Below are 14,011 nucleotides of genomic sequence, written 5' to 3'. Positions count from 1 at the left end.
TACTTGGTCATCTTCTTCGTTTCTTTCAAGGCAATCACATACATACAACGACTCTTCTTCCATCCGCTATCCAAATTCCCGGGCCCAAGGATTTGCGCGGCGTCGCGATTGTATGAATTCTACTGGGATTCGTATCAACATGGCCGCTTCTGGGCAAAGCTACCAGATCTTCATAGATGCTATGGTGTGCCATTATTTCCATCCCCAGACATTCTCTGACAAGCATCCAGGACCCGTTGTTCGTATTGGACCAAATGAAGTCCATATCGAAGACTTTGAGTACTTCGATACAATCTTTGGATTTCGCCCTTTGAACAAAGAGGCCATGACGGCTAAAGAGTTTGGGATCAACCACGCCCTATTTGGTGTTGAGGACTACAAGACTTACGTCAAGAAACGTGCTGCATTTGGAAATGCGTTTTCTCGAACAAGGCTTTCTAAGATACAGGACCAAATCAACGAAGAGATTCAAAAAGGATGCACTTGGGTTGAGGAAAACAGTAAGAATGGAGGCCCTGTTGACCTGGCGTATGTATACCCCAATCGACACAAAAGAGGCGCTAACCTCGTACAAGCTTCTTGTTTCGGGCTGTTCCGGCAGAAATCATAACCAAGTATCTTTTCGGACAAGAATATGGGTTTCTGCAACATGTGCAGACCACCAAGAACCTTTACGATAAGAGGATGGACCGATTGTTTGGGTTCTCACATCTGGGTCGATTCATACCCAAAGAGATACCTCTTTTCTTGTCTCTCTTTCGTCAGTTGATCTTAAGGGCTCTGGGATATAACGACCCAGGTTCTGCATTTCTTGATTACTTCTTGGTACGTAACGTGACACGTCACAAGAATACTCAATCTGACGCGATAATAGCTCGCTCAGAAGTTGGTGCAAAAAGTGGTGGCTCAGCATAACCACTCGAATCGCAATGCTGAAGGTATCACCCAACATACTGTGTTTGATGACTTTCTGGACAGCTCGCTACCTCAAGAAGAAAAGGAAAAGGGCCCTCTTACTCAGCAAGCAGTGGCTATCTGGAGTGGAGGATGGGACACGGTTGGCTTCGTGTTGACCATGGCGGCCTACCAATTACTCCAGAATCCACAAGTTGAGCAGCGCCTTTACCAGGAACTCAAAGAGGCCTGGAAGGACCCTACTGAACCACCTGAGATCACAACTTTGGAGAACCTACCATACCTTACTGCTGTAGTCAAGGAAACGTTTCGTCTCTCGCCCGGTGCGCTTTGCCGGCTGAGTCGCGTCAACCCTGGTGGCTTTGAACAATATGGCGATTGGGAAATACCTCCGGGCACAATTATCAGCATGTCCATTCCGGATGTTCTTTCGGACGAGGCAATCTGGGGGTCTGATGCTGCTGTTTTCAAACCCGAAAGATGGCTCAGTGGAGGAGCGGACCTCGACAGATACCTAGTGACTTTCAGCAAAGGAACCCGAGTTTGTCCAGGAATTGAGTTGGCATGGATCGAGACTCGGCTTGTTATCGCGAGCCTTTTCCGAAGGTACGAGATGAGCATCGCAGCAGAGGCCGGTATATCTGATGATGATATCATGCCGTATTACGAAGGGTTTACGCCTGCAGTCAAGAATTGGATATCGCGACTGCCGGTCAAAGTGAAGCCTAGAGATTAGATTGTCCTGATATCGCCAACAGTGGAGGTTGTCCCAATAATGCCCAGAGGCTCCGTGTGGCTGTTCTGCGACATGATAGCTCTTATCAAGTATCCCAATCCTTCAAATGCAATGTGTCTACCCTTTGCCGATCCATTTCTCGTTTGTTTTCGTATCGTCAGCACTAAATCAGGCCCATTCCTTGTTGAACGCTGGTGCAGTGACACGGATGATGCGCTAAAGATTAACCTTGTCTGATAATCTTGTCCTTTAGCCCAAAATGAACCCAGTACCCCGCTACAGGTCTCATTCTCGGCCATTCAAAGACGTCACGGTGCCGCATACCCGTCTTTCAGGGCTGATGGCGGCCTCCACTAATAAGCACTTGACGCTGCAGCGAAAACCGACTTCATTCCGCTCAAAATTTAGATCGTCAACTTCAATATTTTACTTCATTTTCATCATGTCAAACAGCGGACGCGGTCGAGGTGGATTATTCCAGCGAGGTGGTCGAGGCGGTCGAGGCGGGGGCTTGATAGGGTCAGCTGTCCGTGGTGTAGCAGGCGGCATTGGGCTCGTATCGGAGAGCGTTAGCTCTTACAAAGAGAAGAGAACCGTTGTGAAAAACGCCTCATCGTCAGAGTCAAGCCAGCAGCCTCAATCAAGCGGCATTGCTGCCAGCAACGAGCCGCCACCGAACTATGAGCCTCAGCCAAGCCAGCATGAGGACTCGACTGAAAGACAATGGGAGCTCGACGAAACACAATCCGAGCTACTCTCAAGTCCCCAAAACGGTGCCGACTCCGCTCAACAGACTCAAGATGACAAGGATCTTGTAGCCAGTTTCTTGAGAGTTCATGGCTCTTCAGCTGGCCGAAGCAATGCTCAATTGGAGTTACCTGTCATTCTTGCGCAGCGAAGACCAAAAGATCGAACTCGCGGCTTTGTTCGTGGATATGCCCCAATGCTTGAGACTGTCGGCATTGACCAGGCGGCTTGGCTGGACTTTCTAGATAAATTTGATCAGTCTACCCGAGCGTCGCCGTGGATCGAGGTCATCAACTTTGCAGAGTTGGGTGGTTTCTTTGTGCCAATTGCACCAAGCATTGCCATCAGCGCAGCCGTGTACAAAACAATTGAGGTTGCGAAGGATGTCCAAGGCAGACAAAGGTAACATCCTTTGGCAAAGCATCGCGCCGTCTGAAGCAGAAGCTTACGAACCGTACAGGTCAAACAAGTTCATTTCCCAGATGAATGAGCAATACTTCTATCCAAACGGCTTATGCTGTCTGATTATGACCTGGCGACCCGATTCCGGAAGGTCTCACGAGGTTGTTGACCTGACATCAACAGTCGCTTCTTCGATTGGATCTTATGACTCTGGATTTACTAATAAGTTTAAAACCTCCAGCGGAAAGACCTACGGTGATTTTGCTCTCCCCGAGGCTGCCCCTCTCATCTTTCCGACCCTCGATGTCCTTGCTGAGGCCGATAGCGAGGAATCGAGAGGTTTGAAGCAAAGCCTGGGTGAGAAGAGAACATACATCCAGGAGTATTATGATAAGAGGGCCCAGGCTCAGTTTGTAAGTCATTCATGTTGACAGCTGATGAGAGTATGGACTAAACACGGCAACAGGCGCTCAATAGACCGGATAACCTCTTGGCCAACCAGCAAGAAGCTCCAAAGTTCACTTCACGATATGCTGATCCGAGCCATCCTTCCAACAATGGCTCCTTGATCTCCCTACTCACTGGTGGATATGTCGACCCAACGAAGCTTCGCCGGGGCTTTAGGGGCCAAGCATCAGAAGGCCAGAACCAAGGACAACCCAGTGGTGCACGAAGTGACAGGCAGCCCGGTTTGCCGCTGCCTTACAAGCCGGTCAAAGCGGCAAGGAAATTTCTTTTCAACAAGGTAACGATATATAGTGCTCCTCAAAGATTCCAAAAGGGGTAGCTAACTTGCATAGGATATTTTGTATCTAATGGTCGTCAATATGCCGACTGAAGATGAGCTCCGGGAGGCCAAGGCTGTGTTGGACCGCAGATAAGGGATTTGCACATTCCAGAGCGACAGTTTCCTTTAATTAACAGATCAAGTCCATAGGATCCTAGAGATTGCTGGTAAGTTGCCTGGACTGAACGACTCGCGGTGTCCGGGCTATCTTCGCAGTTCGATCGATGGTGCAGTCAAACACCCTTGAGCTTTTACACCAGATACAAATCGAGCTGTCACAAATGATAAGAGTTCTAAGACGAAGCGAAGAAAGTTCAATTAACATATTATTAAAAAGTTCACCTCCTAATTGTGACCGCTTCACGATCCTGTCTATAAGCTCAACCCTCCCTCATATCATGCCCGATTTAGGGCTTAACAGCCTGCAAGTGCGACTGCGCCAAGTTCGTGAAGAAACTGGCTCCGAGAACCTTGCTTGGAGTGGCAGGGTCAGTCGCATTGCAAAGCTTGGCAAAGTTGCCGTTCTTCCTGAGTCTGTCCTTGGTAAACTTGGAGTACTTGGACAGAGAGCATGACTTTCCAGGTCCATCCTGACAAGAAGGTACTGGGTAAACGACATCGTTAACCAGGATTCGAACGAACTTCTTCGAGCCGTAAGCCTTGCTGGAACCGCAGCTGAGACGCTCAAAGGCGATGGTACCTCTCATGGGAGAGATGTTGGAGCTGCGCCAAATACGGTCCTTGGGAATACGATCCAGGGGAAGAGGAGCTTGCTTGTCAAAGACGCCAGTAGCAACAGCCAGCTCGTTCAACTGACCGTCATTCAAGAAGCTCATAAGGATCTTTGGGAGCTTGAAAGGCTTTCCATCAAAGTCCTTACCTGTGGTATCAGGACCAGCAACGAAACGCTCAATGAGAGATTCAAGGAAAGGCACCATCATCTTTGAAGCAACCTTAGTCGCGGGTCCAACACCGTAGTAGTATCTGAGATCTTGCTGATACTCATATGCTTCCAGCTCCTTCTGGGTGAAGGTGTCGCAGAATGGCGAAAGCTTGCCTGTGATTTGCGACTCAAACCCACAGATGTAGGGGAAATCATTCCATGTGGAATCGTCGAGTTGAAGGTCGCCCTTGATGTACTTGGACAAGCGCTTCTTGAAGCCTGGAAGCCATAGCTGACGCCATTCGTCCTGCTGCTTGCTGCTGTCATCGACGAACGTAGGGCACATATCAGACGGAGCAAGGGTGTCGCCAAGGTGAGATGGGACGCCTTTGCCGGTCACGGAAACGACTGTTCCCAGGGAAGAATTGGTTCCCAGAAACCCGTGAAGGAAGAGCTGTGCGGTCTGGAGAACTCGTGTGTAGTTGTTGGCCCACACGATAAAGTCCTCGCCCTCCTGGTACAGATCAGGGTATCTGTTTGCGTCAGTTAAGATCTTAAAAGCTGACAATATCAAGCTCCTACCTGGTTCTGATGGTGTAACCCATATCAAACAGCTCTTTGTATCCAGTCTTGCTCAGCTGAGCGATCTGGATCTCAGGGTTGGTGAGAGGGCTCTCCCAAGTGTGAATGAAAGACAGAGGTCCCGTTGCAGTGTACTTGGACTCCCGGAACTAAATTGTTGGTCAGCCTTTTTCCGTGATCAAAGTTCTTGATCATTTCTTACACGGCGAGCCATTTCGAGCCATCCATTGTGAGCTCCCTGGTCAGGATAGCGGGATCCGTGCCGCGACACATAGGCAGCTTGGTCGACCTGGCATCCTTCTGGGACCGCTGAGGATATTCCGGTCAAGTCCTCGCCTGTATCTGTTAGATAAAGACTCAACTCCGGCACGATGCCACCTACCAATGTGCCATGGGCCGTTGGCTCCAACATGGGCCAGAGGGTTCTTTGCTGACGCGCCATCGGGCAATAGAACGCCTTGAACGGGATCAAGCGAAGTGCCGGCTCCTGCGCTGCGGGCGGAGCATGATGAGCCTAGCAAGGCGACAGCAACAATTGGGGTTCTCATTTTGCCTCTGTTAATGGATCAAGGTCTTCGGGAATGAGTGCACTGATAGACAGACAAAGAGTCAAGTTCAACGTTCATCAATGAGGAGAAATATATACAACTACGACAGCCCTTGCTCGACCCGGAAATTAAACTCCAATTCTGTATAGACTGAATGTCATCCAGACTCTCTATTTCCGCCTTTCCGCTCGCTGTCAATTGAGATCTATCAACTGCGCCGCGATAAAGAACGGGTCTAGCAGGGGATAGTACAGCACGTGTTCTCTGGGGAATAACTTATTCGGTCGCATAATGCTAAGAAGCTTGGTATCCATCGATGCATTGGTGGAAAAGTCAAAACCTCGGTAAAGACGGGCCAATTGCCAAATTCGGAAACACATCAAGAACACTATCAGACCAGTAAGACAATAGAATTAATCTACGTGCCTCACTGACGTAGTGTGTAAATGTGATGGTCTCTATATGCCGCGGTGTATTAAGTTGGAAAGAAGAAGCTACTTTTCGGACAACAATCGCTTTTGTAGTTTGAAGCCGCGATATCACTTCACGAGGTCCGGCTTTGAACCCCTGACAGGAAGGTATTATGCTGATCACGATGCAACATGACAGATCGGCTCATGAAGCTTGGACTTGCTGTTCTCCTCTTTACGTTGCTCTCCCCATAAATAGACAGTGAGTTCAAGACAACATCATAGCTTCAGTCTTGATCACCAACAAGCCAAGAAAAAATGTCAATCCGCACCATGTCCAGTCGGCTCCTTGCCGCCGCCCTCGCTCTTGGTGGTCTCTCCATGGGACAGACCACTGGAAACTTCAACTTCCTTACCTACAACGTCGCTGGACTTCCTGCTATCATCAACAACAACGAAGTTCCTGGTGACAAGGCAACCAACGCCAACCTCATTGGAACCGTTCTTGCCACCCAGAAGTATGATATTGTTCATATGCAAGAGGACTTCAACTATCATGCTTACATCTATGCGACTGACAACCATCCTTACCGTACTCCTACCTCTGGAGGCGTTCCCTTTGGTGATGGCCTCAACACTGTCGCCAACTATGACTGGACTGGTCTTGTTCGCAAGAAGTGGAACAAGTGCAACCTGAACTCTGGCGATTGTTTGACCCCCAAGGGCTTCAGCTTCATGCGCATGAAGATTCAGGGCATTGAGGTTGATCTCTACAACCTTCATGCTGATGCTGGGTACGTTAGTTGATTGATGCATATTGGACGGAAACTGACCATCCGCCACTTAGCTCCGACCAAGGTGATGTCGATGCGCGTTCTGCAGGTATCGATCAGATCCTGGCCTACATCAATGCGAACTCCCAGGGCAGGGCCGTCATTGTGGCTGGTGATACCAATGACAGATGGACCAACGCAGGTCGAAGCATCAACAAACTGACTGCTGCCGGCTTCAGCGACTCTTGGGTCCAGCTCATTCAGGGAGGCAAGTTTCCCACGGCTGGAGCAACTGCAAACCCATGCAAGGTCCCTGCCGCTGACAACACATGTGAGATTGTTGATAAGGTTTTGTAAGTCACCATTCTCACTGTCATTTCAATGTCTTGTAATATGCTAATAAGAGTACAGCTATCGCTCTGGTAGCTCTGTGAAACTTACTGCAAAGAGTTTTAACTATGTTCCTAAAGTTTTTGTTCAGCCTGATGGGAATATTCTCTCAGATCACAATCCTGTGCTTGTTGAGTTTTCTTGGTCTACATAGTTTAATAAGAGATAGGACTTTAATAAAAGACATTGTTGCTAACGGGCTGTTTTCTTAGGCAAGGTAAATGCCTTAGCCTTGCTTAACTCTATAGTCTTCTTATTATGTCTTTTACTTAGTTTTTCGTTATTCTCTTTTTAAAGCTATCTTTAAGATCTAAAAGAAAGTGTTTTTTTTAAAAAAAATAAAAAGGCTTTTTTTATATTTGTAAAAATAATATTTTATAAGGTTTAAATATTAATAATATAATATATAATAGAGAACATACTTTATAATAGATAGACTAGGCGCGGTATTCCTTTAGGTAGGATAAAGGAAGAAGGTTAACCTAGCTGCTAGAGTGGACCTGCTGCTAGTATTAATACTGCTTAGTTAAGGTAGTAATTATACCATTAAGGCATATAAACCTTATATAATTTTAACTTCTATGATAATAACCTGCTATAAGGGTCTAATTATTTATATAATAGTTAGGTCTCTAAATTAGTAAATTAGTTTATACTAGGTTTATATTTATAGATAATATAAGGCATAATACTAAGTAGTATAAAGTATTATATTTCTTAATAATTAAGTAAAATAATTTAGGCTTATTAATATAAAGATAGTTTATTAATAGCTAGTAAGATAAGCTTTATTTACTATTAAATAAATATATATATGTATATTAACATATATATAAGTTAAACTAAGTTAATTTAATTTTTCTTTTTTATTATATAAGTTAAATAATATATATTTAACTTATTATAAAATAGGTAAATATTAATTAAAGGAGAAAATAAAATACTTATTTATATATATTAAAATATATTAGGTTATAATATAATCTCTCTGCTCTTTAAGTATAATAAATTAGGTTTTAAACAGAGAAACTAGTCTATAGTAGGTTTATATTTATAAATAGTATAAGGTATTAATACTAAGTAAGTTAATTATTATATCTCTTAATAATTAAGTAATATATATTAGGCTTATTAATATAAAAAGGTCTTATTAATAGTTAATAGGCTAGATTTATAAAAGTACTAATAAATATAGTTTATATACTAAAAGTAAGCTAAGAGGATTACTAAGGTAGTTAAATTATTATAATCCTATTTATAAGGTAATTTAGTTCTAATTAGCTTATAGCTACTAAGAGGCTAATACCTTATATAAGTTTTTATAAGGTATATATAATAGAACTACTAGGGTTATAATATAATCTTTCCCCTCTATTAGGTCTTATCCTTAGGACCTTAAAGTAAGCCTAATTTGTTTTTTATTTAACTAGTTTTAACTTATATCCTTAAATACTTTTCTATTAATATATACTACTAATAAAATATCTAATTATATTTCTAATGTATTAATTAAAAAACTAAAAAGTATAAATTTCTAGCTAAAAGTATTAAGGTATTATATAAGCATACTAATATATTATATTCTTATTATTTTAAATATTAAAGAAATTACTTAATAATAATAGATTATTTATAATATAATAAGTATATTTATTAAGGGTAGTCTTATAATAGTATAAAGGTAATATCTTCTTATTTATTATTTTCTTTATTTATTTATTTAAGTTACTAATAATTCTAATTAAAAAGCTAATTTCTTAAGAGAAAAAACTAAATATAAATAAAGAGGAGGCTAGTAAAGATTTATTAAAACTTTATAAGGAGTTAGCTATATTATAAGTATTTATAACTATAGATATTAGTTATTTATCTTATATTTATAAGACTAAAAATAAAATAAAGAAATACTATATATCTAAGTTTTATTATAGTATTTAGGGTCTTAAAGGAGAAGATAAGTGAGCTAAAGAGCTAAGTTATTATAAGTATAAGGCTTTTAGTAAGCTTTATTTTTTAAATCCTAAGGGTATTAATTAGATTTCCCTTAGTTTAAGGATTTTGAACTTTAATCCTTTGCCTTTTAATATTATTAATAAAAATTCTTTAAGAGTTATTAGGTATTTATAAGGTATTTTAATAGTTTTTATTTAAAAGTTAAAATACCTATTAAATAATATATAAAGTAAAGCTAAAGGTATTGAAGTAAGATAATAAAATAAGATATTTATTTTTAATATAATATAATATAAGGTATTATATATTATATTAAAAATATAATAACTTTAATATTAAGTCTTAATAGATTATATAGCTATTACCTTAAACCTTAAGATTTAACTAAATAAATAGCCTTAATCTATAAGTATAAAAAAGATATTTCTCTTATTTTTAGTAGGCTAAATGCCCTCTTTATTAGTACCTTCTTAAGGTAGTTACTACTAAGGCTTTAACCTTATAAGGCTATATTAAAATAAGCTAAAAACCCTTATTTTTATTATAAAATATATTATTATATAATTATTATTACTAATAATTAATTAGGTTATAAGTATCTAGTTATAATAATTAATTATTATATAATTAGCCTTTTAATATAAATTAATAATATAAATATTAAAAAATCCTAAGTTAATATTTTTTTTAGTATTATAGAATTATAAGTAAAGACTTATTATATATTAATAAACCTAAGTATTATCTAATTATATTTATCCTTAATTTATATTTTTCTTATTATAGTATTTTATAACCTAATTTGATTTATTACTAACTTACTAAGCTAGCCTTAATTTATTAATATTTATAAGTTTTCCCTAAATACTTAAACCTTTTTTTTTTTAATTTATCTTTTTTTCCCTTTTCTCCTCCTTATTTCTCCTCTTTTACCTAATAATAGCCCTTAATTCTAATAATAAAATATTTATATTATAGATTTAATTAATTTAATTATATATCTTAATTTTATAAATTATACCTAGTATAAATTATTATTACTACCTAATATAATACTATTAATAAAGGCTTATTATTATCTTAATATATCTTAACCTTATTTTAAGTAATTAGCTAGGTCTTTTAATACCTTTATTTAGCTTATAATATATTTAATAAGGGATATATCTTACTTAATATTAAGGAGCTATATATAGTAATTAAAGATTATAGGATTAACTTATTATATTAGTTATAATTTATTAATATATAATAGGTATTTTCTTATACTTTTATAATACTATAAAAAAAATATAAAATAAGAATATATTTAAACGTAAGCCTATTAATATCTATTAAAAGATTTATTATATAATTATTAATTATTAAAACTAAATAACTATACTTAGATTAATTAGTATTGATAATAAATATATAATAGCTTATCTTATAATAGAAGTTAGGGTTCTTAGCTTATTTTAATATAATCTTTTAAGGTTAAAGCCTTAATAGTAATTACCTTAATTAGATAATAATAAAGAGAGTACTTAGCCTTCTAAGGATAAGAAAAATATTTTCTTTATATTTATATTATATTTTTTAATATAATATATAATACCTTATATTATATAATATTAAAAATAAATACCTTATTTTATTATTTTACTTTAAGGCCTTTAGCTTTAATTTATATATTATTAGATTAGTATTTTAACTTTTAAATATATTAATAAATTATAATTAATATAATAAGTTAATCATATAATCTTTAATTATTATATATAATTCCTTAATATTAAGAAAGATATATTTCTTATTAAATATATTATAAGCTAAATAAAGATATTAAAAGACCTAATTAATTACTTAAAATAAGATAAAGATATGTTAAGATAATAATAAGCTTTTATTAATAGTATTATATTAGGTAATAATAATAATTTATATTAGATATAATTTATAAAGTTAAAATATATAATTAAGTTAGTTAACTTAATAATATAAGTATTTTATTATAAGAATTAAGGGCTATTATAAGATAAAAGAGGGGAAGTAAGAGGGAAAGAGGGGGAAAAAGGTAAATTAAGAAAAAAAGGTTTTAATATTTAAGGAAAAACTATAAATATTAGTAGACTAAGTCTAGCTTAGTAGTTAGTAATAAATTAGATTAGGTTATAAGATAATATAATAAGAGAAATATAAGTTAAGGATAAATATAATTAGATAATACTTAGGATAGCTTTTTATATAGTTTATATTATTATTCTCTATCTGTACATATAAGATATATTATTTAATTATTTCTTTTGACTTTTATTCTTTATATCTTATATTCTTATTATAGTAATAATTTAAGGGTCTTAATAACTTCTTGGTATTTATATAAATAAGTATAAGTAGAATTTATAAAGAAAGTTATATATTTTATTTTCTGGGATTTCTTTTATTAGTGCTATTTATATTTATTTTATTATTTATATTAGTTAAGTAAATTAGTATTTTCCTTTTTAATTTTTTTCTAAGAGTTATTCTTTTATCTTAAGTATATTAGTATTATAATTAAATTATTAGTATAGTAATTATATATACTTATTTATTATCTAAGCCTTTTTTATAAATAATTATAAAGTTAAGCTTATATAAGTATTTAATACAAGATAATATAATTATTATTAGTTAAGCTCTTATATTATAATAAAATATAAAACATTTTAAAAGTTAATATTAATCTTAATTTGATTTGTACTTTGTATAACGTAATATTTAAATTCTTTAAAGTGATTAATAATTACTAAGAACTCTTTATTACTAGTAAGGTAATTAACTTTTAGTTTATATAATTTATATAAGTAAAATATAATATACTATAACTTACCTTAGTTATTATATTAACTTATTTATTCTTTTAATATAAAGTCTAATAAGTTAATATTTAGTTTTACTTTCTTATTAAGGTTAAATATAATTAATATAGGTTTATTAAGGATAACATATTATAATTACTTAAATATATTCTTAGCTTCTAGTAATTAAATAATTCTTTTTTCTTTCTTAGTTAATTCTATAAGAAGATTTATAATTTTATTAAATAAAGTCCTTAAATAAATTATTAAAAATAATTCATAAAGCCTAAAAAGCTTTATATTTTCTTAATTATAATAAGTTTTAATTAATTTATTATTACTAAGACTTTTTTATATTTTATTTTAATTTTACCTAATGTAATAATATATCCTAGTAAGTTTACTTCTTTTATATAAAAGTAATTTTTCTCTAGTTTTATTAATAGGTTAATATCTTATAAGGCTTTTAAGACCTTATAAATATATTCCTTATATTCTTTTTTATTATCTAAGAAAACTTAAGATATTATTTAAGTGGTATATTATAAAAATATTTAAATATTATTAAAATATATTATTATTTATCTATTAAACTCTTATAAGTATTTTAATAAATCTAAATAGTATTATTAAATATTTAAAGAGTTAAAACTTAGTTTTAAATATTATTTTTTACTTCTTTCTTTCCTTAATATGAACTAGGTTATAAGCTCTCTTAAGGTCTAAAGTAATACAGATATATCTACCTTCTAGGTAGTCTTTAAGTTTAGTAATAAATAGAAATAAAATCTTATTTTTAATTATAAGAGTATTTAACTTCTTATAGTTTGTAATAAGTTATAATTTCTTATTCTTTTTAAGAATAAATATTATTAAAAATCCTATAAATAATATAAATATATTAAGATTTCCTTTTATTAATTCTATTTCTAAGTATTTTCTTAAGGTAATAAGTTTTCTTTTATCAAGGTTATAAATTTTCTAAAATAATAAATTATTTATTTTAAGCTATATTTTATAATTTTAGTAACTATATTATATTATCTTTATTTTAAGTTCTTTTTTAAATAACTTCTTATAAACATAATATCCTTTTAAAATATTCTTCAGTCTATTTTAGTATTCTTTTTCTTTTTTTAATTTCTTTTAATATTTTAATTTTTTATTTAGGTTATATAATTATATTTTAAGGAAAGCTTAGATCTAATAATTTTATTATTTCTTACCTCTTACATATTTATATTATACTCTTATTAGAAGTACTAAATTCTTTATTTTATATTTTTCCTTTTAACCCTCTAATTAGGGTTTAAAATCTCTTATTATTTATTATAATTATTTTCTTATTACTACTAGTATTACTAGCAAAGGTAATTAAGTTACTCCTCTAGTTAATATATAGGTTTTTTACTTATACTTATTTTATATTAAGAAGGATATTACTTTTCTTATCTAGGGGAAGGATATTAAAGTCTCTTCTTTAACTCTTTCCGTAGATAAAGACCTTAAGGTAATTAATCTCTTAATTTATAATTCTAGTATTATACTTAAAGAGTTATCCTTTTATATTTTATAATAAGTATAAGTCTTTTTTCTTTCTTTATAGTAATTTTAGCTATATGATTATTTTTAGGTTAATAAAGTTTTATTCAGCTGTATAATTAGTCTAAGTATTTAATTATAATCTCTTAAATTAAACCTTTAGTATTAGGCATTTTAATATTAAGTCTTTATATAATCCTAGAGTATTTATTAAATTACGTTATTTTTATTCCTATTTTTTACTTATTTAATACTTTATTATAAATAGTTCATAATCTTTCCTAATATATCTTAATATATTTATTTATAATTACTATTATTATATCCTTTTCTATTAAGGTAGTTATTAATAAATTCTTTATTAAATAGTTATTATTAGAAATATTCTTTTATTTTATATCTTATTTATTTAATATAAATTTATTTAGATTATTTATTATTAACTAAAACCTTATTAAATACTTTACTAAGGTTAATAAGTTTAAATATATACTCTTTCTCTAGTAATAACTTATTATTAT

The 14,011-nt window shown here is 33.7% G+C and overlaps 4 protein-coding genes across 4 annotated transcripts; 3 read left to right on the top strand and 1 right to left on the bottom strand.

Annotated features, from left to right (window-relative positions):
• Positions 1-139: 139 nt before the first annotated feature.
• FOBCDRAFT_149919 (cytochrome P450) lies at positions 140-1,651 on the top strand (the record flags this gene model as incomplete). Its single annotated transcript, XM_059608329.1, has 3 exons — positions 140-528; positions 576-825; positions 875-1,651. 3 exons carry the CDS (start codon positions 140-142, stop codon positions 1,649-1,651), a joined length of 1,416 nt encoding a protein of 471 aa, XP_059468173.1.
• A 259-nt stretch (positions 1,652-1,910) lies between these two features.
• FOBCDRAFT_254494 (uncharacterized protein) lies at positions 1,911-3,930 on the top strand (the record flags this gene model as incomplete). The annotated part of the gene is made up of 4 exons (XM_031193519.3): positions 1,911-2,800; positions 2,859-3,213; positions 3,267-3,545; positions 3,601-3,930. The coding sequence occupies 4 exons, from the start codon at positions 1,911-1,913 to the stop codon at positions 3,679-3,681; spliced, it is 1,605 nt and encodes a 534-aa protein (XP_031030140.3). The 3' UTR covers positions 3,682-3,930.
• A 64-nt stretch (positions 3,931-3,994) lies between these two features.
• FOBCDRAFT_245871 (histidine phosphatase superfamily) lies at positions 3,995-5,600 on the bottom strand (the record flags this gene model as incomplete). Its single annotated transcript, XM_031193518.2, has 4 exons — positions 3,995-5,003; positions 5,053-5,201; positions 5,255-5,388; positions 5,435-5,600. 4 exons carry the CDS (start codon positions 5,598-5,600, stop codon positions 3,995-3,997), a joined length of 1,458 nt encoding a protein of 485 aa, XP_031030139.2.
• A 728-nt stretch (positions 5,601-6,328) lies between these two features.
• Positions 6,329-7,327, top strand: FOBCDRAFT_254493 (Endonuclease/exonuclease/phosphatase; the record flags this gene model as incomplete). The annotated part of the gene is made up of 3 exons (XM_031193517.3): positions 6,329-6,804; positions 6,858-7,136; positions 7,195-7,327. The coding sequence occupies 3 exons, from the start codon at positions 6,329-6,331 to the stop codon at positions 7,325-7,327; spliced, it is 888 nt and encodes a 295-aa protein (XP_031030138.3).
• Positions 7,328-14,011: the final 6,684 nt, after the last annotated feature.

Source organism: Fusarium oxysporum, chromosome XII (assembly GCF_013085055.1).
Source record: "Fusarium oxysporum Fo47 chromosome XII, complete sequence".
Lineage (NCBI taxonomy): Eukaryota > Fungi > Ascomycota > Sordariomycetes > Hypocreales > Nectriaceae > Fusarium > Fusarium oxysporum.
This window is presented reverse-complemented; position numbering and strand designations above follow the sequence as displayed.